Source organism: Pristis pectinata, chromosome 28, assembly GCF_009764475.1.
Source record: "Pristis pectinata isolate sPriPec2 chromosome 28, sPriPec2.1.pri, whole genome shotgun sequence".
Classification (NCBI taxonomy): Eukaryota; Metazoa; Chordata; class Chondrichthyes; order Rhinopristiformes; family Pristidae; genus Pristis; species Pristis pectinata.
Genome location: NC_067432.1, coordinates 69657 through 96004, shown reverse-complemented (window position 1 = coordinate 96004; position 26348 = coordinate 69657). Strand labels below are relative to the sequence as shown.

Genomic DNA, 26348 nt, shown 5'->3' with positions numbered 1-26348 from the left:
GAACTTGGGAGCGTGAATTGGGAACAGATGTTCTCTGGTAAATGCACTGCAGAAATGTGGAGATTGTTTAGGGACCACTTACATGGGGTTCTAGATAGGTTTGTTCCACTGAGACAAGGGACTGAGAGCTCAAAGGGGACATGAGAAGGCCTTGGCAAGTGGGGTGAAGGAAAACCCTCAGGCGTTCTACACATCTTCAATTTGAGGTTCCCACCTGTTTTAAGAAGACCACTATCATCCCGGTACCTAAGAAAAACAAGGTGATATGCCTTAATGACTACCGACCAGTGTCTCTGACATCCACCATCATGAAGTGCTTCGCAAGGCTAGTCATGGAATGCCGAAACAGGTCTATAGCGGACACCATCTCCCTGGCCCTACACTCATCTCTGATGTATCTGGACAGAAAAGACACCTACGTTACCCTATTGTTTATTGACTACAGCTCCGCCTGATGGCGCCAGAGCATGGCAACATGTTGCAAGCTGCTCTCTACAGATCTACTCATTACCCTTATTATAATCATTCTACACTTAAATTAAAACTATGTCACTAACTAAACTCTGTACTGTTATTGTTTTTACCTGTACTACATCAATGCACTCTGCACTAACTCAATGTAACCACACTGTAATGAATTGACCTATACGATCAGTTTGCAAGACAAGTTTTTCACTGTACCTTGGTACAAGTGACAATAATAAACCAATATCTTCAATACTATAATTCCAAGCGAACTCGTCACCAAACTCCGAGACCTGGGACTCAACACCTCCCTCTGCAACTTGATCCTTGACTTTCTGACCAACAGACCACAATCAGTGAGGATAGGCAGCAATACCTTCAGCACGATTATTCTCAACACTGGTGACCCACAAGGCTGCGTCCCCAGCCCTCTACTTTACTACCTATATACTCATGACTGCATAGCCAGATTCTGCTCTAACGCCATCTATAATTTGCAGATGATACCACCGTAGTAGGCTATATCTCAAATAATGATGAGTTGGAGTACAGGAAAGAGCTAGAGAGCTTAGTGACATGGTGTCATGACAACAACCTATTCCTCAATGTCAGCAAAACAGAAGAGCTGGTCATTGACTTCAGGAAAGGGGGCGGTGTACATGCACCTGTCTACATCAATGGTGCCGAGGTCGAGAGGGTTGAGAGCTTCAAGTTCCTAGGAATGAAAATCACCAACAGCCTGTCCTGGTCCAACCACAGACGCCACAAGCAAGAAAGCTCACCGACGCCTCTACTTCCTCAGGAGGAGGAAGAAATTTGTCATGTCCCCTTTGACACTCACCAACTTTTATCGATGCACCATAGAAAGCATCCTATCTGGATGCATCACGGCTTGGTATGGAAACTGACCTGTGCAGGATCACAAGAAACTGCAGAGAGTTGTGGACACAGCCCAGCGCATCACAGAAACCAGCCACCCCTCCATGGACTGTCTATACCTCTCGCTGCCTTGAAGCAGCCAGTATAATCAAAGACCCCTCCCACCCGGGTCACTCTCTCTTCTCTCCTATCAGGCAGAAGGAGACAGGAGCCTGAGAGCACATACCACCAGGCTCAAGGACAGCTTCTATCCCACAGTGTTAAGACTGTTGAACGATTCCATTATACCGTGAGATGGACTCTAGACCTCAATCTACCGTGTTTGACCTTGCACCTTATTGTCTACCTGAAATGCTGTGACACTTTACAGTATTCTGTTATTATTTCTACCCTGTACTACCTCAATGCACTGTGTAATGAATTGATCTGTACAAACGGTATGCAAGATAAGTTTTTCACGTACCTCAGTACTAGTGACAATAATAAACCACTACCAATACATGTGAGGAACAAAAGGATGACTAGGGTTAGGGTAGGACCGCTCAGAGATAAGGAGGGGAAATCTGTGTCTGGAGGCGAAGGAGGTAGGAGAGGTCCTGAATGAATACTTTGCTTCAGTGTTCACCAATGAGAGGGACTTAGACAAGTGTGAAGTTAGCGCAGAACAGGCAATTGTGTTGGATCATGTCGAGGTTAAGAAAAAAAAGCAGCGTTGGAGCTACTAAAAAGCATTAGGATAGACAAGTCCCCAGGTTTGGATAGGATATACACCAGGTTACTATGAGAAGGGAAGAGATTGCTGGAGCGTTAACAAAGATCTTTGAGTCCTCCCTGGCCACAGGAGTGGTACCAGAGGATTGGAGAATGGCAAACATTGTTCAAGAAAGGTAAAAGGGATAATCCTGGGAATTATAGACCAGTGAGTCTTACATCAGTGGTGGGCAAACTATTGGAGAGGGTTCTTGGGGACAGGATTTATGATCATTTGGAGAAGCATAGTCTTATTAGCGCTAGTCAATATGGCTTTGTGAAGGGCAGGTAATGCCTCACGAGCTTAGAGTTTTGAGGAAGTGACAAGACAAATTGATGAAGGTAGTGTGGTGGATGTGGTTTATATGGATTTCAGCAAGGCATTTGACATGGAAGGCTCATCCAGAAAGTCATGAGGTATGGGATCCATGGAAAATTGGCTGCATGGATCCAGAATTGGCTTGCCCACAGAAAGCAGAGAGTGGTTGCAGAAGGGGAGTATTCAACCTGGAGGTTGGTGACTAGTGGTGTTCTGCAGGGATCTGTTCTGGGAACCCCTTCTTTGTGATTTTTACTTGGATGAAGTACTTTTACTTTGCGAATTGGATGAAGTGGAAAGGTGGGTTGGTAGGTTTGCAGATGACATGAAGGTTGGTGTAGTAGATAGTGCAAAAGGTTGTCGTACGTTGCACTGGACAGAGAAGTGGCAAATGAAGTTCAATCCAGAGAAGAGTGAAGTGATATACTTTGGAAGACTGAACTTGAAGGCAGAGTACAAGGTTAATGGCAGGATTCTTAGCAGTGTCAGGAACAGAGATCTTGGGGTCCAAGTACATAGATCCTCAAAGTTGCTGCACAAGTTGATAGGGCGGTTAAGAAGGCACATGATGTGTTGGCCTTCATTAGCCAGGGGGAATTGAGTTCAAGAGTTGAGAGGTAATGTTGCAGCTCTATAGGACTCTGGTTAAACCACACTTGGAATATTGTGTTCAGTTCTGGTTGCCACCTTTTCTGAAGGATGCAGAAGCTTTAGAGGGTGCAGAGGAGATTTACAAGGATACTGCTTGGATTGGAGAACATGTCTTATGAGGAGAGGTTGAAGGAGTTTGGGCTTTTCTCTTTGGAGCGAAGGTTGAGAGGAGACTTGATACAGGTATGCATGGTTATGAGAGGCATAGGTAGTGGACAGCCAGCATCTCCTCCCGCCCCCCCACCAAGGGCAGTAATGGCCAATACTAGAGGTCACCCATTTAAGGTGCGTGGAGGAAAGTTCAGGGGAGATGGGAGATGTGAGAGGTAGGTATTTTTGCAGAGTGGTGGGTACCTGGAATGCACTGCCAGGGGTGGTAGTAGGGACTGATAAGATAGGGCCATTTAAGAAGCTCTTAGATAGGCACATGGATAAAAGAGAAATAGAGGGTTACGGGAGGTGAAATAGAGAGGGGGATAGATTGAATGTGGATAAGGTTTATATAGGTCAGCACAACATCGTGGGGCCGAAGAGCCCGTACTGTGCTGCACTGTTCTATGTGTAAGTAGATATCAGAGAGATGCAATAAAAATAGGATTATGGCACTGGGGGATTTCAATTTTGCCAAATATTAATTAGGATTACTTTAGCTTTAAAGTTGCAGAGTGGGCAGAATTTGAGGTATCCTGGAGAGCTTTTCGATGATGTATGTAGATATCTTTATTAGTCACATGTACATTGAAACACAGTGAAATACATCTTTTGCGTAGAGCTTCTGGGGCAGCCTGCAAGTGTCGCCATGCTTCTGACGCCAACATACCATGCCCACAACTTCCAAACCTGTACGTCTTTGGAATGTGGGAGGAAACCGGAGCATCCAGAGGAAACCCACGCAGACACACGGGGAGAATGTAGAAACTCCTTACAGACAGCAGCTGTAATAACATTACGCTAACTGCTACACTACTGTGCTGATGACCAACAAGGGAAGGAGCATTACTGGACCTTAGTGTCTCACGAATTTAATTGAGACTTTTTTTTGCAGTAGTAACCAAGGTGGTCACTGAGGGCTGTGCGATAGACATTGTATGGACTTCAGCAAGGCCTTTGATAAAGTAATACATTGTAGGCTGCTCTAGAAGGTTAGCTTGCAATTAGCATGGGATTCAGGGAGAGCTAGCTAAATGATACAGAATTAGCTTGATGGTAAGAAGCAAAGGGTAAGAAGCAAAAAGTCAGGGAAACAGATAGGAGGTTCTGTGGCAGTGAGCATGAATCCCAGATGGTATGTTGCCTCCCAGGTGCCAGGGTCCAGGATGTCACTGATCGGGTCCACAGGATTCTTGAGCGGGAGGGAGAGCAGCCAGAAGTTGTGGTCCATGTTGGCACCAACGACATAGGTAGGAAGGGGGATGAGGTCCTGAAGAGCGAGTTCAGGGAGCTAGGCAGAAGACTGAGGAACAGGACCTCAAGGGTAGCAATCTCAGGATTGCTGCCGGTGCCATGCAATAGTGAAGGCAGGAACAGGAGGAGGTGGCAGGTAAATGTGTGGCTGAGAAGTTGGTGCAGGAGGGAGGGTTTTAGATTTCTGGATCATTGGGATCTCTTCTCAGGAATGTGGGACCTGTACAGAGAGGACGGGTTACACCCGAACCAGAAGGGGGCCAATATCCTTGCAGCTAGGTTTGCTAGGGTGGTTCGGGAGGGTTTAAACTGGTTTGTGAGGGGGAAGGGAACCGGAGGAGTAGGTCAAAGAAGAAGGGGATGGGGAAAAGTTAGATCAAACAGGTAGAGAGGCTTTGGGGAAGGAGAAGCAGAATACAGGCTGTAAAAGTAGTAAGGTAGATGGACTGAAGTGTGTTTACTTAAATGCAAGAAGTGTCAGGAATAAGGGAGATGAACTGAGGGCTTGGATAAGTATGGGGGACTATGATACTGTGGCTATTACTGAGACGTGGCTGACGTCAGGGCAGGAGTGGATATTGAATATTCCTGGTTTTCAGTGTTTTAAGAGGGATAGGGAAGGGGGGAGAAGAGGAGGAGGGGTGGCGAAACTGGTCAGGGACACTGTTACGGCTGTAGAAAGGATGGATGTTGTAGAAGGATCATCTCAAGAGTCCGTGTGGGTGGAAATAAGGAAAAAGAAAGGAGCAGTTACTCTACTAGGAGTATTCTATAGGCCCGTTGGTAGCGGTAGAGATATAGAGGAGCAGATTGGCAGGCAGTGTTTGGAGAGAAGCAAAAATAACAGGGTTGTTATAATGGGAGACTTCAACTTCCCAAATATAGACTGGAACCTGCTTAGTGCCAAAGGTTTAGATGGGAAGGAATTTGTTAAATGTGTCCAGGAGGGATTCCTGACGCAGTATGTCGACAGGCCGACTAGAGGGAATGCCATGCTAGATCTAGTTTTAGGAAATGAACCGGGACAGGTGAAGGATCTATTGGTGGGTGAGCATTTGGGGGACAGTGACCATTGCTCCATAACCTTTAAAATTGTCATGGACAGGGACAGGTGCAGAGAGGACAAGAAGATATTTAATTGGGGAAGGGCGAACTATGAGGCTATAAGGAAAGAACCTGGGAGTGTAAAGTGGGATGTCCTTTTTGAAGGGAAATGTACCATGGAGATGTGGTCGATGTTCAGGGGTCTTATGCAGGATGTTAGGGATAAATATGTCCCGGTAAGGCAGAGAAGGAATGGCAGGGTGAAGGAGCCGTGGGTGACGAGAGAGGTGGATCGACTAGTTAGGGAGAAGAAGGTAGCATACATAAGGTATAAGCAGCAAGGTTCAGACAGGGCCCGTGAGGAATATAGAGTAGCGAGGAAGGAACTTAAGGGCTGAGGAGAGCTAGAAGGGGACATGAAAAGGCATTCGCTAGTAGGGTTAAGAAAAATCCCAAGGCCTTTTTCAAGGACGTGAAGGGTAGGAGGATGGCTAGGGTAAAGGTAGGTCCAATTAAAGACAAAGGTGGGAGAATGTGACTGGAGGTGGCGGAAGTGGGAGAAGTTCTCAATGAATACTTCTCTTCGGTATTCACCAAGGAGAGGGGTCTTGATGACGTGGAAGGGAGTGCTGGTAAGGGTAATGTTCTCGAGGTTGTAGATATCAAGAGAGAGGATGTGTTGAAGTTGTTAAATAATATCGAGACAGATAAATCTCCGGGGCCTGATGGGATTTTCCCCAGGCTGCTTCGAGAGGCGAGGGAGGAGATTGTTGAACCGCTGGTAAGGATCTTTGAGTCCTCGTTGTCCATGGGGATGGTGCCGGAGGATTGGAGGGTGGCGAATGTTGTCCCCTTGTTCAAAAAAGGTAGTAGGGATAGTCCAGGGAATTACAGACCGGTGAGCCTCAGGTCTGTGGTGGGTAAGCTGTTAGAAAGGATTCTAAGGGATAGGATCTATGAACACCTGGAGAATAATGGACTGATTAGGGACAGCCAGCATGGCTTTGTGAAGGGAAGATCTTGCCTCACAAGCCTGATAGAGTTCTTTGAGGAGGTGATGAGGAAGATTGATGAGGGTAGTGCAGTGGATGTGGTCTATATGGATTTTAGTAAGGTGTTTGATAAGGTACCTCATGGTAGGCTTCTCCAGAAGGTCAGAGGCCAAGAGATCCAGGGAAGCTTGGCCGTGGATTAGGAATTGGCTTGCCTGTAGAAAGCAGAGGGTTGCGGTGGAAGGAGTGCCCTCGGATTGGAGGGCAGTGACTAGTGGTGTCCTGCAGGGATCGGTTCTGGGACCTCTACTTGTTGTGACATTTATAGATGACTTAGATGAGGGGGTGGAAGGCTGGGTTAGTAAGTTTGCGGACGACACTAAGATCGGCGGTGCTGTGGATAGTGTGGAGGGCTGTCGGAACTTACAGAAGGATATTGATAGGATGCAGAACTGGGCTGACAAGTGGCAGATGGAGTTCAGTCCGGAGAAGTGTGAGGTGGTACACTTTGGAAGGACAAACTCCAGGGCAGAGTACAAGGTAAATGGCAAGGTACTTGGCAGTGTAGAGGAGCAGAGGGATCTGGGGGTTCATATTCACAGTTCACTGAAAGTTGCCTCACAGGTGGAAAGAGCAGTTAAGAAGACCTATGGGATGTTAGCTTTTATAAATCGTGGGATTGAGTTTAAGAGCTGCGAAGTGATGATGCAGCTTTACGAAACCACACTTAGACCATACTTAAGAGTACTGTGTTCAGTTTTGGTCGCCGCATTATAGGAAGGATGTGGAGGCGTTGGAGGGTGCAAAGGAGATTTACCAGGATGCTGCCTGGATCAAGCGTATGGAATATGAGCACAGGCTTAAGGTGCTAGGGCTTTATTCACTGGAAAGGAGGATGAGAGGAGACATGATAGAGGTATATAAAATATTGAGAGGAATAGATAGAGTAGACAGCCAGCGCCTCCTTCCCAGGGCACCAATGCTCAAGACGAGAGGGCATGGCTTTAAGGTTATGGGTGGGAGGTTCAGGGGAGATTTTTCACCCAGAGAGTGGTTGGTGCATGGAATGCACTGCCTGGGGTGGTGGTGGAGGCAGATACATTGGACGGGTTCAAGAGTTTATTGGATAGGCACATGGAGGAATGTGAGATAGACGGATATGCGGGAGGAAACGGTTAGATAGCGTGAGGGTGGTTTGATGGACGGCACAACATGGTGGGCCGAAGGGCCTGTTTTGTGCTGTATGGTTCTATGGTTCTATGATGGAAGGCTAATTTTCAGACTGGAGGCCCGTGACTAGTGGTGTGCCTCAGGGTTGGTGCTGGGCCTATTGTTGTTTATCATCTATATCAATGATCTGGATGAAAATGTACAAAGCATAGTGAGCAGATGACACTAAAATGGGTGGTAACAATTACTTAAGATTATCAGGAATTACAGCAGAATCTTGATCAGTTTAGTAAGCGGATTTAGGAATGGCAAATGGAAGTTTAATTCAGAAAAGTGCAAGGTGTTGCATTTTGGGAAGTCAAACCAAGGTAAGAATTTCACAGTGAACGGTGGGGCCTTGGGGAGTGTTGTTGAATAGAGGGACCTTGGAGTTCAGGTACATGGTTCCCTGAAAGTCTAGTCATAGGTAGACAAGGTGGTGAAGAAATCTTTTGGCACACTGGTCTTTATCAGTCAGAGCACTGAGTATCGAAGTTGGGATGTTACATTGCAGTTGTACAAGATGTTAGTGAGTCCACACTTGAAGTATTATGTTCAGTTTTAGTCACCTTGTGGAAAAGATACAATTAAGCTAGAAAGAGTGAAGAAAAGATTTGAGGACATTGCCATGACTTGAAGGACTGAGTTTATAGGGAGAGGTTGGGCAGGCTGGGATTTAACGCCTTGGAGCATCAGAGATTGAGGGGTGATCTTATAAAGATGTATAAAATCATGAGGGGCATAGACAGGGTGAACGCACAGTCTTTCCTAGGGTTGGGACATCAAAAACAAGGGCATAGGTTTAAGGTGAGGGGGGCAATATTTAATAGGAACCTGAGGAGCAAAGTTTTAGAAGGTGGCATCCATCACTATGGACTGTCACCATCCGGGACATGTCCTCTGTGTTACTACCACTGGGGAGGAAGTACAGAAGCCTGAAGACCCACACTCAAATATTCAGCTTCTTCCCCTCTGCCATCAGATTCCTGAATGGTCCATGAACCCAACTCTGTTATTCCTTTTTGTTTGAACTATTTATTTTGTAACTTTAGTAATTTTATGTCTTTGCACTGTACTGCTGCTGCAAAACAACAAATTTCACGACATGCAAGTTAGTGATAATAAAGCTGATTCTGATATATGGAATGAGCTGCCAAAGGAAGTGGTTGAAGCAGGCGAAACAACATTTAAAAGATACATGGATAGGAAAGGTTTGAAGGATATGAGTCAAATGCAGGCAAATGGAACCTGCTTAGATGGGCATCTTGGTCAGCATGGACAAATTGGGCCACAGGCCTGTTTCTATGCTGGATTACTCTTTGACTCTTCTCCTGGGGAATGTAGTTGGTCAAGTAGAGAGAGTATCAGTCAGGGATCATCTTGGAGATAGTTACCAAAAGGATAGGGATGGACTAGTAATAAGTCTTACATTGGAAAGCATGATATAGATCAGTTGCAAATTTGGGTGGATGGAGTTTAATCCAAACAAGTGTGATGTGTTGCATTTTGGGAGGTCAAATGCAAAAGGAAAATATACAGTAAATGTCAGGACCCTTTGGAGCACTGATGTACAGAGGGATCGTGGGGTGCAACTCTGTAGCTCCCTGAAAGTGGCAACACAATGGATTGGATGGTAACAAGATATATGGCATGCTTGCCTACATCAGTTGGGGCATTGTGTATAAAAGTTGGGAGGTCATATTGCAGCTGTAGAAAATTTTACTTAGGCCACATTTGGAGTTTTGTTTGCATTTCTGGTCACAGGAAGGATGTGGAGGGTTTAGAAAGGGTGCAGAAGCAGTTCACCAGGATCTTACCTGGATTGGAGAGTATTAGCTAAAAGGATGAGTTGGACAAACTTGAATTATTTTCTCTGGAGCATCAGAGGCTGAGGGAGTAACCTGATAGAATTATATAAAATGAGAGATATAGATAGTCAGTCTTTTTCCCTGGGTCGGAATGTCAAATACTAGAGGGTATAGGTTTAAGGTGAGAGGGAGAAAGTTTAAATGAGATTTGCAAGGCAAGTTTTTTGTTTAAAAAACAGAATGGCAGTTTTCTGAAGTGCTGCTAGGGAAGCTGGAAAAGCAGATGATAGCAACATTTGAGGCATTTAGACAGGCACATGAACAGGTAGCTGATAGAGAGAGATTGTGTACAGGTAAATGGGATTAGTTAAATTGGTGTCATGGTCAGAGCAGACATTGTAGGCTGAAGGCCTGTTCCTGTTGTACTGTTCTACGTCCTATGTTCTATGTCATGCCATCTATTGTCTAACCCGAACTCTGACCTAATGCTACCCAATCCACTTGTGTTGCTACTTTCACCCCAAGATCCCTTTGTACATCAATGCTTCTAAGGTTCCTGCCATTTACTGTATACATTCCTCTTGCATTTTTCCTCCAAAAGTGCAACACCTCACACTTGCTCGGATTAAACGCCATTTGCCATTTCACTGACCAAGCTTCCAAGTGGTCTGTATCCTGCTCACTATCCACAACTCCAATTTTTGCATCATGCTGGGCAATGGGATTAATGTGGAAGGGTGCCATTGGTTGTAATGGACAAGTTGGGCTGAATGGCCAGTTTCCATGCTATACAATTCTAGGATTCTTAAGGTTAGACTGGGGAATGTTCTCCTTGGAGCAAAGAAGGTTGAGAGGAGATTAATCCTTCATGAAGGGTTTAGACTCAGTAACGAGATGGCCCAATGGACAGATAGTTCAAGGACCAGTGCCACAGATTTAAAGTGATGGGCAAGATACACAGGCAACGTGGGGAATTGTTTTTACATGGAGAATACCAATAATCTGAAACTCACTGCCCGTGTGAGTGGTAGGAAATGGGTAGGCACTTGGGAAAACAATTGCTAGAGCTTTCTGGAAATCTATGCGTGGAGCCAGGGGATATGAGCAGGATCTTAAATGAACACTTTACATTCGTATTCACTGGGGAGAAGGATGTGGAGGCAGAGATAGGAGAGGGGTATGCTGATATTCTGGAACATCTGTGTCAGGAAGGAGAAAGCCAAGTCAAGTCTATTGTCATATGCACAAGTATGGTGAGGTACAGGTACAATGAAAAACTTGGCACACATTAAGGTGGATAAATCCTCACTGCCGGATGAGATCTATCCCAGAATACTATGGAAAGCTAGGGAGGAAATTGCTGGTGCTCTAATGGAGATTTTTGCATCTTCATAAGCCACGGGTGAGGTACTAGAAGACTCAAGAATAGCTAACGTGGTTACCTTTTTCCAAGAAGGGCAGTAGGGATAAGCCTGGAAACTACAGGCCTGTACATCAATAGTAGGGAAATTGGGAAAAAATTCTTAGGAACAGGATTTATGTTCACTTGGAACTGTTAGGAGTCAGTTTTGTGCCAGAGAAATCCTGATTGAGTTTGTTCTGAGGAGGTAACTAAGAAAACTGATGAAGGGAATGAGGCAGTGCAGTTGACATTGACTTTTCCTTTTGACCAAGTCCCACGTAATAGGCTGGTCCAGATCATTAGGGTACAACCACACGGACCAAATGTTGTTTCTCATGTATATAAATTACTTAGATGAGAAAGTAGGTCAACTGCTTACTAAATTTGTTGATGACACAAAAATTGGTGAAGTAGATAGTGAAGGAGGCTGTGAAAAGAAACAGAGGGACAAAGATCAGTTGGAAAGTTGGGTGGAGCGGTGGCGACATAATTTAGTCTGGAAAGTGTGAAGTAATGCATTTTGGGATGTCAAATACCAACAGCAGATGTATGTAAATAGCAGGGACCTCAGAAGTGTTGATGTACAGAGGGACCTTGGGGTGCAAGTTCAAAACTTCCTGAAACTGGTAACACATGTAGATAGGGTAGCGAAGAAAACATTTGGCATGCTTGCCTTCATAAGCTGAGGCACTGAGTATAAAACGTCAGTCAGGCTGCACTTAGAATATTGTGCACTGCTCTGGTTGCCACACTACAGGAAGCACGCAGTTGCAATAGAGAGTGCAAAAGAGATTTACCAGGAAGTAGCCTGGAATGTAGGGCTGTAGTTACAAGGAGAGATCAGACAGATTGGGTTTATTCTCTCTGGATTGTAGGAGGCTGAGGGGTGACCTCAATGAGGTTTATAAAAGCACAAGAGGCAACGATGGGAAAGTCAGTCTTTTTCATAGGGTGAGGGAATCTAAAACTAGAAGGCACAGGTTTAAAGTGAGAGGGGAAAAATTTAAGAGATCTGAGGGTGGTGGGCATGTGGAACAAGGCGCTGGAGGAAATGGTACAAGCAATTCAAATACAGCATTTAACGTACATTTGGATAGATACTTGGATAGGAAAGGAGGAGTGAGATACAGGCCTAGTGCAGGCAAATGGCATTAGCATAGATAGGCATCACAGTTGGCGTGGACAAGTTGGGCCAAAGGAAATGTTTCTATACGGTACAACTCTAGGACTCAAACTCACCTGTATTGATAGTTTTTGGCATAGGCTCCAGTTCTTCATCAATGATGACAGGTTCTGGTCTTGGAAACATCTGCATATCAGAAACTAGATGCCCACATTTCAGCACAGCATGGAATGGAGAGTAGGCTTGGTCAATCAGTTTGCTGCAGTGTGAAAAAGATATTGTGATTCAAGATGCAGTTAGCACGACGCTACTACAGCGCCAGCGATTGGGGTTTGATTCCCGTCACTGTCTGTAAGGAGTTTGTATGTTCTCCCTGTCTGTGTGGGTTACCTCCGGGTGCTCCGGTTTCTTCCCACATTCCAAAGACGTGCAGGTAGGTTAATATGGGTTTAAAATGGGTGGCACGGACTCACTGGGCTGGAAAGGCCTGTTACCATGCTGTAAATAAAATTTAAATGTAATTTAAATTTAGAATTGATACCATGGGTGGGACTGAGATGGCAAGCAGGGATTCTTTAGTCTACAGAGGAACTTAGGACACCCTTGAATTATGGCTCACACAACCCACTATCAGAAATATACTCCACCCCATGATGTGACAAAAGCAGTCACTCAGATCATCTGCAACCGATCCGTGTCAGATTCACAGCAATCACTTACCCAAACATAGACTGCACATTTTTCAGGCAAAGAGGACCATCAATAGTGAAGATCTGCCCCTCACCGTTGTTTAAATCTATTAGACGTTCAAGAACGTCCAGTGTATCGGTGGTCTGAAGCTAGAAAAACAAAATTAATGTTCGTGAAAAAAACAGAACAGATTCATGACACATTCTCTGTCTTGGGACTTTGCTACTGAAGTGTCCAGTTTCCCCTCAGATATGCCATACCTCTTCCAAGTTAGCAATGCACATAATATACAGCTTTGATGGAAATGGGAAGGGAAGCGGGAACTTGCTGTCTTCGGAACGCTGAGTGAGGATTGAGAGCGAGTGACGGAGGGATCCTCGACCTATTCCCAGACTCCCATCTGTTACAAGGATCACCTGAGAAAAATAAAACAAACTTCCAGTCAGCCAGAAAAACACTGCACTAGGAGAGAGGGCAGAATCAGGAAATAAATGATTTCAGTTTTTAATAAAGGGGAAACTTTCATTACAACATAGAAGATTTTCACATTTTACAACCAAAAGAAGTGTTTCTAACTGACCTCCATCAGCCTCAGGTTGTCATGGAACAGAAGAGACAAGAACAGTTCAACAACATATTTCTTCCAGGACAGGCTGGACCAGAAGAGGAAATGGTCTGATTTTTCTGCCTCATTGATTGAATGTAAAGCCATCAGTGCAGTTCTCTCCCAGTACCACATTGGACTACAGTCTAGATTACATGCTCAAGCCTTTGTGGTGGATTTGAACACTGGGCTTTCAGACTTGGAGATGTGTTTCAAGCTGGGCAATGGCTCAAAGATAGTCCCTGAGATTGTCAATCATTCTCACACATCTCAGGCCACACAGATCACAATTAACTTGTAACACGCTCACCATACATTGAAGTCAGTGTAGAGGCAATACATTGTGAAATAGGGATTGTTGGGAAACACAACCAGGTGACCAGTCATTTTATGAAAAGACCCCATACTATAGAAAAATTATCAACCTCATAATGGGCACTGAAGGTCAATACAAACTTCCAGAAAACAAACATGCACTGTCCACAAATTCACACATTCTAGATATGAACTGCCTGGAATTGCTGTACCAACACTGCCCATTCCTCAGCATCCTCTCTTCCCACCATAACCTGAGAGCAAGAGGCCCCAATCAAATCCTAACTTTATCAACAGCAAGAACATTCAGTATTAAAAATTATGCCCAAATAGATCAGCAGATGTACAAGACAGACTTGGGACCAGGTAGATGGTCAAAATCATACTCTAGAACAATTGGAAGTCTAGTTACCTGACAGGGAATGCAGACACCCCACTCATCCTGCACAATGTTGCTGACCCCCACAAGAGCAGACTCGAGGCAGGTCTTATCATAGTCATCCACGGTACTCAGAGCCTCCTGTAAGTGATCCAGTGTGGTTAGGATAATGGGCAAGCATCAAACTAAAGATTTTAAATGTTAAAGATACCTCATGGAAGTTTGAGACACTGAGCTAAAAGAACACATGAACAAAAATATTTTACAAACTCCCACAAAAGGGGAAAAGAGAGGAGTTTAAGGAGGTAATTCCAGACTTTAGGGCCTTGAACAATGAAGCAATTAAAACTGAGAGCGATGAAGAGGCAGAATTAAAGCAATAACATCGTAGAGGGTTACTGACTGGAGCAGATTACAAATGGCAAGACCATGGAGAGATCTGATAAAGTAATAAAAATTTTCAAAGGGGATGCAGCTGGAAGGAATGTCACATAGATATACTTGACTGTAGATATCTTTGGGTAACTACAACAGCAGATTCTTCCAATAAATGATTAGTCACTCCATGGGTGTGAGCCTTGAAATCCAGGCTCTGTAGGCTGCTCCAGAATTGGGCATTACATCTTACCAAATTCCTTGTGTGCAAATGTGCATTCAAACAGTTTCCAGTTCTGGGTAAAGGTCAGTAATTGGAAGCAGGAATCCTGCTGGAATTCAAAGTAACTACTATAACTCAGGGCAAATATGATGGCAACATTTAAGTGACGAGGACCTGTGTCGTTTGTGATAAATAATTTGGATGAAAGTGTAGGTGGGCCGATTAGTAGCTTGAATATAGCAATGAAAACTAGCAGAGTTGTGTATTGTGAAGAAAGTTGTCAAAGTATACACCAGGATATGGATCAGTTGGAAATATGGGTGGAAAAATAGAAGATGGCATTTAATTCCAACAAGTTTGAAGTGTAGCACTCTGGGAGGTCAAAAGTAAAAAGAAAGTATAAACAGCAGGACCCTTAAAAGCATTGGTGTACATAGGGACCGTGGGGCACAAGTTCATAGCTTCCTGAAGGCGGCAACACAAATAGAAAAGATGATAAAGGCAGCATATGGCGACTTCCCTTTATTGGTCAGGGCATTGAGTTTAAAAGCTGGCAAGTCAAGCTGCAGCTGTATAAAACTTTGGTCAGGCTACATTTGCAATGTTGTGTGCAGTTCTGGTCACTGCATTACAAGGAGGATGTGAAGGCTTTATAGAGGGTGCAAATGTTCACCAGGATGTTGCCTGGATTAGAGAGAATTAGCTATGAGGAGAGATTGGGCAAACTTGGATTGTTTTCTCTGGAGCGTCCGAGGGTGACCTGATAGAAGTGTATAAAATTATGAGGCATAGATTGAGTAGATACTCAGTCTTTTTCCCAGGACGAAAATGTCAAATACTAGAGGGCACAGATTTAAGATGAGAGTGGAAAAGTTTAAAGGGAATTTCTGAGGCAAGTTTATTTATTCATTTATTTATTTGCAGAGAGTGATAGGTGTCTGGAGCGTGCTGCCAGATAGAAGCAGATACATTAGGAACATTTAGTAGTATTTAGTGGGCCCATCAACAGGCAGGGTTAGGAGAGATATGGACTATGTGTAGGCAGATGCCATTAGTTTAAATTGGCATCGTGGTCAGCACAAACATCGGCTGAAGGGCCTGTTCCTGTGCTGCACTATTCTACGTCTAGCTTGAGATGACTATTTTGCTCTGTATGGTTTAACATCTCCTATCTACTTGAGAGATATGACTATTTCACACAATGCAGTCCAGGAATGAGGCTGGAGGTCCTTCCTGGCATTATGAAATTTTATCTACGTCTTAGTTTGTATTTTATTAAACAATAATTATCACGGGACTCTGCAGCTCCTATTTTTTTTCTGAAACTTGCTGAGTCCCACCTGAAGAGTGTTGTAATCCCTGGTAAAGGGAACCATCAGTTCCCAGAGAGAGGAAAAAGCCACAAGACAAGTGAACTCCAGTTTGTAACTGGTCGCCATATGTTCAAAAAGCATGCTGAGCCCATGAGCAGCCAAGTGTTTGCGCTGGTATTCCTCAGTGCCCTCCAGGGAGACAGGGCGAGTCATGGAGAGAGAAACATCCAACAGCACCACAGTTGGCATGGCTTCGGACAAGACTGCTCCCTCCTCCACTTAAACAAGGCAAGGCTCGGATCGGCTGCTGTCAAACAAAGTACATAATTACAGTGAAACCAGTTGCTGCTGAACACTGCGAAGAACAGCACTACAGTGGAAGGAAGGGAAGGGGTTGGCTGCGGGGGGCAGGGGGCAGCTGGGGCCAAGAGGCACCTGGTGAGGGGGTGGGGGCACCTGATGGGGGCGGGGGCAGCTGGGGCGCCTGATGGAGGGGCGGCGGCGGCTGATTTCCGTGTTGAAGCGGCCGAGAGGCGAATCTCTCCCGCAGCACCTACCCGAGTCCGAAACTGTGCGGCCTAGCGGCCTCCGACGGCGAATTACGGCCCGTGATCGACCGACGTCGCCCCCGCGCTCGGTCCTCCGAGTCCGACACCGCCCCGCTCCGACCTTGCTCACTTGTCCCAGAACATTCGTTCCAGTCCCTCCCCTTCGATAAAAACTGCAGAGGTTTAAGTACGCGACCCACAGAGACGGGAGAATTTATAAAGGGGAATAAGGAAATATTAGAGTAACTAAACAAATACCTTGTCGCAGTCAGATAACAAAGAAACAGGCCTTTGGACTCTGTGCCCACCCTAACACATAGGAGCACAATTAGGCTATTCAGCCTGTCATCTGCTGATTTATTTTTCCCTCAACCCTATTCTCCTGCCTTCTCCCCGTATCCTTTGACACCCTTACTAATCAAGAACCTATATACATGCTGCTTTATATATGCCTAATGACTTGGCCTCCACAGTCGTCCGTGGCAATGAATTCTACAGATTCACCACCCTCTGGCTAAAGAAATTCCTCCTCATCTCAGTTCTAAAGTGACTTCCTTCTATTCTGAGGCTGTGCCCTCTGGTCCTAGACTTCCCCAATACGGGAAACATCCTCTCCATTTCCACTCCATCCAAGCCTTTCAATATTCAGTTGGCTTCAATGAGATTCCTGTCATTCTTCTAAACTCCAGTGAGTACAGGCCCAGAGCCATCAAATGCTCCTCATATGTTAACCCTTTCACCCCCCGATCATTCTCATAAACCCCCTCTGGACCATCTCCAACACCAGTACATCCTTCCTTAGATATGGGGCCCAAAACTGCTCACAGTACCCCACATGTAGTCTGACCAACACCTTATAACCTCAGCATTACTTCCTTGCTTTTATATACTAGCCCTCTGGAAGTGAGTGCTCATTATTGCATTTGCCTTCGTTACTACTGTCTCAACCTGGAAGTTAACTTTTAGGGAATCTTGAACTAGAACTCCCAAGTCCCTTTGCACTTCTGATTTTTGAATTCTCTCCCTGTTAGATAATAGTCTACACCTTTATTCCTGCCACCGAAGTGCATGACCATACACTTCCCTACACTCTATTCCATCTGCCACTTCTTCGCCCATTCTCCCAACCTGTCCATGTCCTTCTGCAGTCTTCCTGCTTCCTCAACACTACCTGTCCCTCCACCTATCTTTGTATCATCTGCAAACTTGGCCATAAAGCCATCAATTCTGTCATCCAGATCATTAACATGTGAAAAGTAGAGGACCCACTCTTTGCTTTCTGCCAGTCAGCCAATCTTCTATCCATGCTAGTACCTTTCCTGTAATACCATGGGCATCTTGTTTAGCAGCCTCATGTGTGGCACCTTGACAAAATCGAAGTAAACATCCACTGACTGAGACAAAAATTCTGCAGATGCTGGAATCTGGAGCAACACTCAATGTGCTAGAGGAGCTCAGCAGGTCAGGCAGCATCCCCTTTGTCTATCCTGCCTGTTACTTCCTCAAAGAATTCTACAGCTTTGTCAAGCAAGATTCCCCCCCCCCCCCCAAAGAAACCATGCTGGATGATATTTACACCTAGAAACTTGACACTCTCAATTATCTACACCGCATGCAGATGATAGTCCTTCAGATTTAGTGATTTTCAGGCTTTAAAAATCTTCTCTGGTAGTATTTTTACTAATATTGATTTATTTAATTCCCTAAATTGCGTTGAATCTTTGGTTCTAATACATCTGGCACTTGGTATTTTCTGTGAGGATGTGGTAGAGTAAACTACCGTACAGCTGCAACATGATTTGCCAGGTTTAATACTTTGTTCCTCCACCGATGAAGGCAAGTATACCATATGACTTCTTTACTGCTCAACCAATTGTGTTGATACTTTCAGGGAGCTATAGAGTTGCACCCCAAGTTCCCTCTCTACCCTGCAATTTACAGTACACCTTCCTCTTGCATTGGGCCTCCCAAAATGCAGCACTTCACCCTTACCTTGATTAACTCTGCTTTTGTTCTGCCCAGTTTTCGAAAAATCCGACAATTTTAGCAATCGGTTCTTTCGAGACTGATAGACCTTTGGTTATTAAGGAAATCAAGGCATTTCAAATTACAGTGATGCAAACGTGTGATATCAGTCATCATATTACTAAACATGGCGACACGTGGATCAGGTGGTGAAGGAGTACGGCATGCTTGCCGACAGCAGTCGGAGCACTGAGTATAAAAGTTGGCAGATCATGTTGCCGCTGTGTAAAACTTCATAAGGCCATATTTGAGTATTGTCTGCAGAGCACAGGCTCCTGACCCACAGATGGAGGCCACTCGAAATATGGATTGAAAATTGACCATGAGACATTCTCATCTGCATCAGCCAAACACAAGTTAATGGGCGTATGTTACTTGGTCTACATCAACCTGGTATCAGACATCCTCAGCTAAGTTAATTCTCACCATCGTGACTGAGAAGAAGGAAAGTTTCCGACCGGATTTATTTTGTCATCTGGCTCATCAAACATGGTCACGTGCACACTTGCTATCTGTAACTGATTAGCGTATTTGTGTCCCCAGAATCAGGGCCCACAACACTAATGCAAGGTGGCTGACATCTCCATCCTCAGGATTTTAGACCATCCACGTGAAATACTTTCTCCCAACAAAGGTCTTTGAACATGAAGAGCCAATTTGTCAGATACAATGTGCTCCCATTGTAAATGGAACTATTTGTTGGAACAACATTGAAGTAAAAAGCATCATTGTAGTTGATGTCGTGTATCAATATATCAGTGAGATCCAGACCTTGCTGATGGTTGATGACTTCACCTTGGTTACTCCACGTGGTGTCAATGGGGGGGGGGGGGGGGGGGGGGGGGGGGGTGGGGGTGGGAGGGGGGCAGTTAGACTCGTTGTTAGAAATAGCCATTGTCTGTCACTTTCGTTGCTGAAATATTGGTCATTTATCAGCCCATATACAAATACGGTCTGGAACTTGCCGAATGCAGACGTGGGCTGCTTCATTAAGCGAATGTTGGAAATAGGAATGAACCGCCAACTTAAGCAGGTACAAATAGGGTAGATTCTAAGAAACATTTCCTCATACAGTTGCCCAAGACCAGAGCACGTGGGCTTAAGGTGAGGAGGGAGAGGTTAAGAGGATCTGTGGAAGATTTGTTATCGCCCAGAGGTTGCTTGCAATCTGGAACGCACAACCGAAGGTGGAGGCAGATGCTCTCAAAACACGCAAGCAGCATCTGGACAAGCACTTCAATCGCCAAGGCAGAGAACACTGCTAAATGTGATTCGTATAGATACAAGAGTTGGCACGGAGATGATTGGCCGAAGGGTCTGTTTCTTTGCTCTGTGGCTCCAATATTCTGTGCCACTTCAAGACATCAAAAAGGAGAAATTTCTCACCTGATTCTCAGGTGGAAGACACGCCCCTTACATTTTATCAGATTTGCCTAACAGACATGGACAGGACGGTCTGAGCGAAAGAGGGAGGCAGAAGGATACGTAGAACAGAACACTACAGCACAGTACAGGCCCTTCAGCCCACAACGTTGTGCCGACATTTTGTCCTGCTCGAGATCAATCTAACCCTTCCCTCCCACATAACCCCCTACTTTTCTATCATTCATGTGTCTATCCAAGTCTCTTAAATGTCCCTAATATATCTGCCCCACCACCTCTGCGGGCAGTGCGTCCCACGCACCCACCCCGACTCCCGAATTCTTCACCCTTCCCGCACCCCCCTCCCCAGTCCCGTCACCCACCACATCTTCCCCCTCCCCGCTCCTGTCCTCCCCTTCTTCCCGCCACCCACCTCTGCCCCTATTCCTCCTCAACTCCCGCCTCTCCTCCCCATTCCTTCTCCCCCAGTCCCGTTTCCAATCCTAGGTCCCACCAACAGTCCCAAGGCGACATGTCCTAATCCAGTAACACTCCCCTGCGGCCTTTCCCTCCCACCACTTCCCCAGCTGCTGCCCAGTCTCTTCCAACACTCCAACCTCCGTTCCCCTCCCCAACACTACAGACACCACACCCAACGCCCCGCCATTCCGTCTCCTCGGCACGCCCTCCTTTACCTGCCCTGGATTCCCATCGCCAACAACCGCTCGAATCTCTCCGCCGTTCTCCAACCCCCTCCGCATTTTAATTCCCGCTCCCTATCCCGCACTCGTTCCAGAACCCTTCCACTTCCCCGACCCCTCACTCGGAACATCTTCCCCCCCCCCGAACTCCCCACCCCTACACCACCTCGGCATACAACCCCTCCCCACTACCCACCCCTTTTCCCACCGATCCGCAATCCCATCCCATAATTGGTCTCCACGATACGTAGATAAGTGCCGCTGTGTTTCGATTGTCGACTTGAGAACCGGTTGGCGGAGGAGTGGGGAAGAGGATTCAGTGGGTGTTCATTCTGCTATAACAGTGATGCTCGTAATCTGGACAGTCCCTTTCAGAGGAAGTCGGCAATTGGGGAATGGGTTTCCGTGGGGGCTGATGCTTCTAACGCACTGGGAAGATTTCCACACTCCATACCCATTGTGACTGTTCCCTGCCAGCACGTCCCGGTGTCTGAAAGAGTTGCCTTTGGTTTGAATGGTCCTCTCAAGACCTGCCGGGCAGATGAGTAGGGAAAGGGTTGGAGAGGCGGTTGATGAGGCAGTATATCTGGCTGCTTGGTGCCGTAATAACAACCTAACGCTGAACCTCAACAAAACCAAGGAGCTAATCGTTAACTTCAGAAAGGGGAAGTCGTGCCAATTCTCATTGGTGAGAGAGGTGGAGAGAGTCTGCAGCTTCAAATTCCTGGACGTTAACATCTTGGATGACTTGTCCTAGACCCAGCATATAGATTCTATTCAGAACAAGGCATGCCAAAGCCTCTACTTACTGACCAGCTCAAGGAGATTTGGCATGTTACCAAATATTCTAACTAATTTCTGCAGATGAACTGTTCAAAATATCCTGCCTGGTTGCATTGTGACCTGGTACAGCATTCCCAACACACAGGAATGCAAGAGGCTGCAGATTAGTGGACACAACTTGGTCAGTCACTGGCACAGCTCTCCCCACCATTGCAATTATCTGCAGGTGGTGTTGCCTCAAGAAGGCCACATCCATCATGAAAGATCCCCACCATCTGGGCCATGCCACCTTCTCAGTGACGGCATCGGACTGGAGGTACAGGAGCCTGAAGACCCACACCACCAGGTTCAGAAACAGCTATTATGCTGCAAACAAAGTTCTTGAACTGACCTGTATGAGCTGAATTGTACCTCAGCAATGGTTCACTACTGACCACTTCTTGCAACACCATGGACTGGTCTCTGTGACTTTTTTTGCACTGAGGTATTTTTTTGCAGTCTTTCTTTCTCTCTTCACTGTCTTATACAATTTGTGTCTTTGTGCATAATTGATGTTCTGTATGTTGTCTCTACCTCTGTCTGTGATCCTGCTCCAAGCAATGTTTTCACTGTCCCTGTACCCAACCGGACTTGTACATGACAATAAACTCGATTTGGCTTGGCTTCTGATACCTCAGGAACATCCCTCACTTTCCGCTCCTCAACATTCCTCCCTGTATAATTGATAGTGCTTGGACAAGTGCCATTTATGTATTGGATGGCCCTGTTAAGAGCTAGCAGTTGTAAGAGCAGTTAAATGGTTGAGCCAGGGTCTTTTCCTGTTCAAGATGCCCTGGGTTCATCTCACCTTCAGTCTCAGCACCAGCAGTACCCTGTGCCTTGAGAAATGCTGCTTGTATTGCATAAAGTCCAGTCAAGTGTTCCGTTGGGATTCCCTAAAAGGCCCCCAAATATTCAACAGGAATTAGAAGAGCAAATATGCAGGGAGGTTGTGCAGAGTTGTACGAATAATTTGGTTGTCACAGGAGGGGTTATAAGTTTCTCAAGATGGGCTGGAACTACAATACTGTTAAGAGTCTTGGTGGAGTAGAATTTGTGAAGTGCACTCAGAAAGGTTTCCTTGGGCAATCAGGCCTGACTTGGGAGAGGGCAAAAATTGACCCAGAGTAATAGGGTCGGGCAAGTGACTGAGGTGACAGTGCAGCACCACATTGGGATGATAGTTGTGGAAAGGGACAGAAGTGGTCTTCTGTTTTCATAATTTGTTGTATTATATAAAATTATATTATATTGTATATATTATATAAAATTACATAAAACATTAAGCACATTTCCATAATCTGTCTACGTACTTGTTCATCCACCTCTTGGTGGTGATTGGGAGGCCTGCACTACAATCTCAACAGGCTAATTGCACCTTTAATTCTGTGATCTACCTAACTTGCCTCTGGATGAGCCATCCAGTGTGTTCTCTGGTACTGCTGTAACACTCCCCTTTTGAGTAAGTAGTGCAACACCTCCAGCTCCTCCACATCCACCACCCCCCCCCCCCCCCCCCCATCACATCAAAAGCAGTCTTCAGGGATACGGTGCATGTTTTACTCCGAGAGAAGGAATCTCAAATACTAGGTGATGTGCATTTGAGGTAATGCGTATTTCTCCTGTTTTTACTGAAGAGAAAGACAAGACTTGGTAACTCGAGAGTTTGTGAGATATCTTGGGAAATAGCCCACTTAACAGCTGAGGTGCAGAATGCCTTGAAACACAAGGTATACCTGGTGGGCCTGACCAGGTATATGCAAGAACAACGTGGGAGGCTGGAGAAGGAATTGCAGTAGCCTTGGCCAAGACATTTGTATCATTAGCCACAAATGGGCTACCAGTAGTCTGGAAGGCAGTCCACATCATCCCTTTAGTTAAGAAGGGTGGCAAAGAAAAACCTGGCAACTGTAGGTCAGTAAGTCGAATCTGTGGTAGGCAAGTTACTGTAAGGGATTCTAAAGTCTAAAATACACCTACATCTGGAAAGAGGGTTTGATGAGGAACAGTCAGCACAGATTTGTTCATGGATGATCATGTATCACAAATGTGATTGTTTATTATGTAACTGGGAAGATCAATGATGGTAGCACAGTAGACATGGTGTATATGGACGAGACCTTTGATAAGGTTCCACATTCTGGGCTGCTCTGAAAGGTTAGATCATATGTGATCCAGGGAGAGATAGCAAATTGCATACACATTGATATATTGTTAAGCAGCAATGGGTGATGGTGGAAGGTTGTTTCTCAGATTGGAGGCCTGTGACTAGTGGTATTCCCCAGGGATCAGTACTAGGCCCAAAGCTATTTGTCATCTATATCAATGACTTGGATCAGAATGTACAAGTTATTTGCAGATGACACCAAAATGGGTGGTATCAGACAGTGAAGATGGTTCTCAGGATTATAGATCTTAATCTGATTAATAAATGGGATGAGGCAATAACGGAGTGGCTTCCTTAATTCACATGTTTTGGACGTGTCAGAGTCTTAAATATTGGACAGAGGTCTTTCATACTTTTCAAAATAAATTTTAAACTTAATCCTTTGACTGCACTATTTGGGATTGTTGGAGGAAAAGATATAACTTTGAAGGCTTCTGATTTACATATTCTGGCTTTTATTTCTCTTATAGCCAGGAGAGCAGTATTGCTTAAATAGGAGAAAGTTACTCCACCTACTCATGCTCAATGGTTACAGGATGCTATGTCATACTTGAATCTAGAGAAGATTCGCTGTTCAGTTTTTGAACCTAACCTAGACTTCCAAACCCAGTGGGAACCTTTTTCGAATTATTTTCAAAATCTGATTTGGGGACTAAAATGCAGGTATTGGCTGACATGGTTACGTTTTTAAAATTTTTTCCTTGTTTTTTCCATCTAACAGCTTCAGGTTTTGGTAGTGGGAATAGATTTTTTTATAATAAAATATTTCAATTTTTTCTTCCTTTATTAACTAACTACTATATGATTATTAATTTAGAGTATTGTAATCTAAGTACCATTTAATACATATTCAGTAGTATTTTTTTCTCTTTCTTGATGTATGTACTCTATTTTTTCATGGATTCAATAAAAATATTGTGAAGAAAATAAGTGGGATGAGGGATGGCAGATGTAGTTTAATTCTGATAACTGCGAGGTGTTGCATTTCGTAAAGACAGACAAGGGTAGGACTCTCACAGTTAACAGTTGGACCCTGGGGTGCATTTCAAACACAGGAACCTTGGGGTACAAGTGGATGGTTACCCTAAAGTTGAGTCACAGGTTGTCAAAGTGGTGAGGGAAGCTTTTGGCATACTGGCTCTCATCAGTGTATTGAGTTTAGGAGTGGGATGTTAGGCTGGGTTTATACAAGACATTGGTGAGGCTGCACTTGAAGTGTTATGTTCGGTTTCAGTCACCCTGTAAATAACTTTAAACTGGAAAGTGTCAGAATGATTTAAGAGGATGCTCCCAAGACACAAGGGCCAGCCTAGGACTTTAAGATGAAAAAAATGGGTGATACTAATGAAGAGCACAAAATCTGACTGGCATGGATAGGTCCTGGGGAATGGACCTAACTCAAAGGCATATGTTTAAGGAGGCAAAAGACAAGTGATATGAGAGGCAACTTTACAGAGGATGGTGAATATATGGAACAAAGGGAGTGGTTGAGGCAGGTACAATAATATCATTTAAGAAGCCTTAGTTTCGTACATTGAGGGGCATGGCCTAACACAGGAAATTAGGACTAGGCTGGGTGGGCACCGTGTTCAGCATGGACTCTTTGGACTGAAGGGCCTGTATCTTTGCTGTATTGTTCTATAACTTCATGCAGAGGGTGGTGTAGATGGAATGAGATGTGGGAGAAGATGGTTGAGGCACACATAACATTTGAGACATTTGGATAAGTACATGGAGAGGAAGGATTTAGGGATATGGATCAAATGGTACTAGCTTGTTCAGCAGGGATGAGTTGAGCTGAAGGGCTCATTTTCATGCTGCATTACTTTATGACCAAGTCAGAAGACAAGCAAAACTTAGTTCACCCAGACAACCCAAGCTGACCTTGGCCACGGAGTTGGGCTGAGATGAGAGTTCACCTCAGTCCTTGCTTCTGTACGTTGGAAAGCCCACCCAAGTCATTTTCTAACCTCTCATCTTCCACCACAAGGACACCAACCTTTCCATACAAAAATCTCAGAAGTAAACCTCGCACCACCACCGTAGAGGGAAAACTGCAGACTCTTCTCACCCCGAGTCATGGTGGGGACTGAGGGGATGGGGAGATGCTGCAGTTTTCCCTCTACCACAACAGCCCCTTTCACTGATTGGAGTCAGATATTCCCAATTCACCAGTCCTCCAATAAGCACGAAACCAGGCTTCCAGGCCACAGGAAAATCAGGTGGAACCAGGTGTTTTCCCACAGAGGGAAGAAACTGACAGTGCAACACAGGTTCAAGTCCCAGCAGGGGGCAACAGTAAATGCAATGGGATCTTCCCCTCTAATCAAGGGATCCATGAACACCACAGTCTGGACAAAGATAGGGGAGCCACTTTATGGTGTTTTGTGTACCTGTTCAAAGGAAAATAAGTCTTAATAATAACTGAGCAAACCTAGACTGAAGTAATACCCACTGCAAGTCACTGAGGCATTTTATGTCCTGCTGCAATTCATAGATACACTATTTTTAGAAATAACTTAGTAGCAAGACTATGGTCAAGTAACATACAACTACCCCCAGTCGCTGCTTCTTCTAGAAGTAATTTACCTTCCTCATGCACATGCTACTTATATTCTGCCAATCATACCTAGAAATACAACAAAGCACTGATTTGCTTCAGCACAATTCAGTACTTATTCTCTTGAAAATAATTTTACAAATAGTAATAACAAAACTGCATTTGTTATTAATTTTATTACAGTTTAGGTTACTATTGGTGAATGTCCCTTTAAGACC

General features: G+C 45.0%; 1 protein-coding gene and 1 pseudogene across 3 annotated transcripts in view; one reads left to right on the top strand and one right to left on the bottom strand.

Moving 5' to 3' along the window:
• Positions 1-16976, bottom strand: part of ints14 (integrator complex subunit 14) — a 33605-nt gene extending 16629 nt beyond the window's left edge. Inside the window, exons 1-7 of one of the 3 annotated variants that reach the window (XM_052040176.1) lie at positions 16752-16976; positions 16503-16666; positions 15973-16249; positions 14068-14175; positions 12997-13152; positions 12767-12885; positions 12163-12305 (exon numbers count right to left, since the gene is read on the bottom strand). In XM_052040176.1, the coding sequence (XP_051896136.1) occupies positions 12163-12305; positions 12767-12885; positions 12997-13152; positions 14068-14175; positions 15973-16194 (748 nt within the window). In that variant the 5' untranslated portion in view covers positions 16195-16249; positions 16503-16666; positions 16752-16976. Of the gene's footprint in view, positions 1-12162; positions 12306-12766; positions 12886-12996; positions 13153-14067; positions 14176-15972; positions 16253-16502; positions 16667-16751 lie in introns of all 3 variants that reach the window. The other 2 variants (XM_052040173.1, XM_052040175.1) reach the window with 2 other exon arrangements.
• The window catches only part of LOC127583858 (beta-crystallin B1-like), a 52956-nt pseudogene continuing 43040 nt past the window's right edge, over positions 16433-26348 (top strand).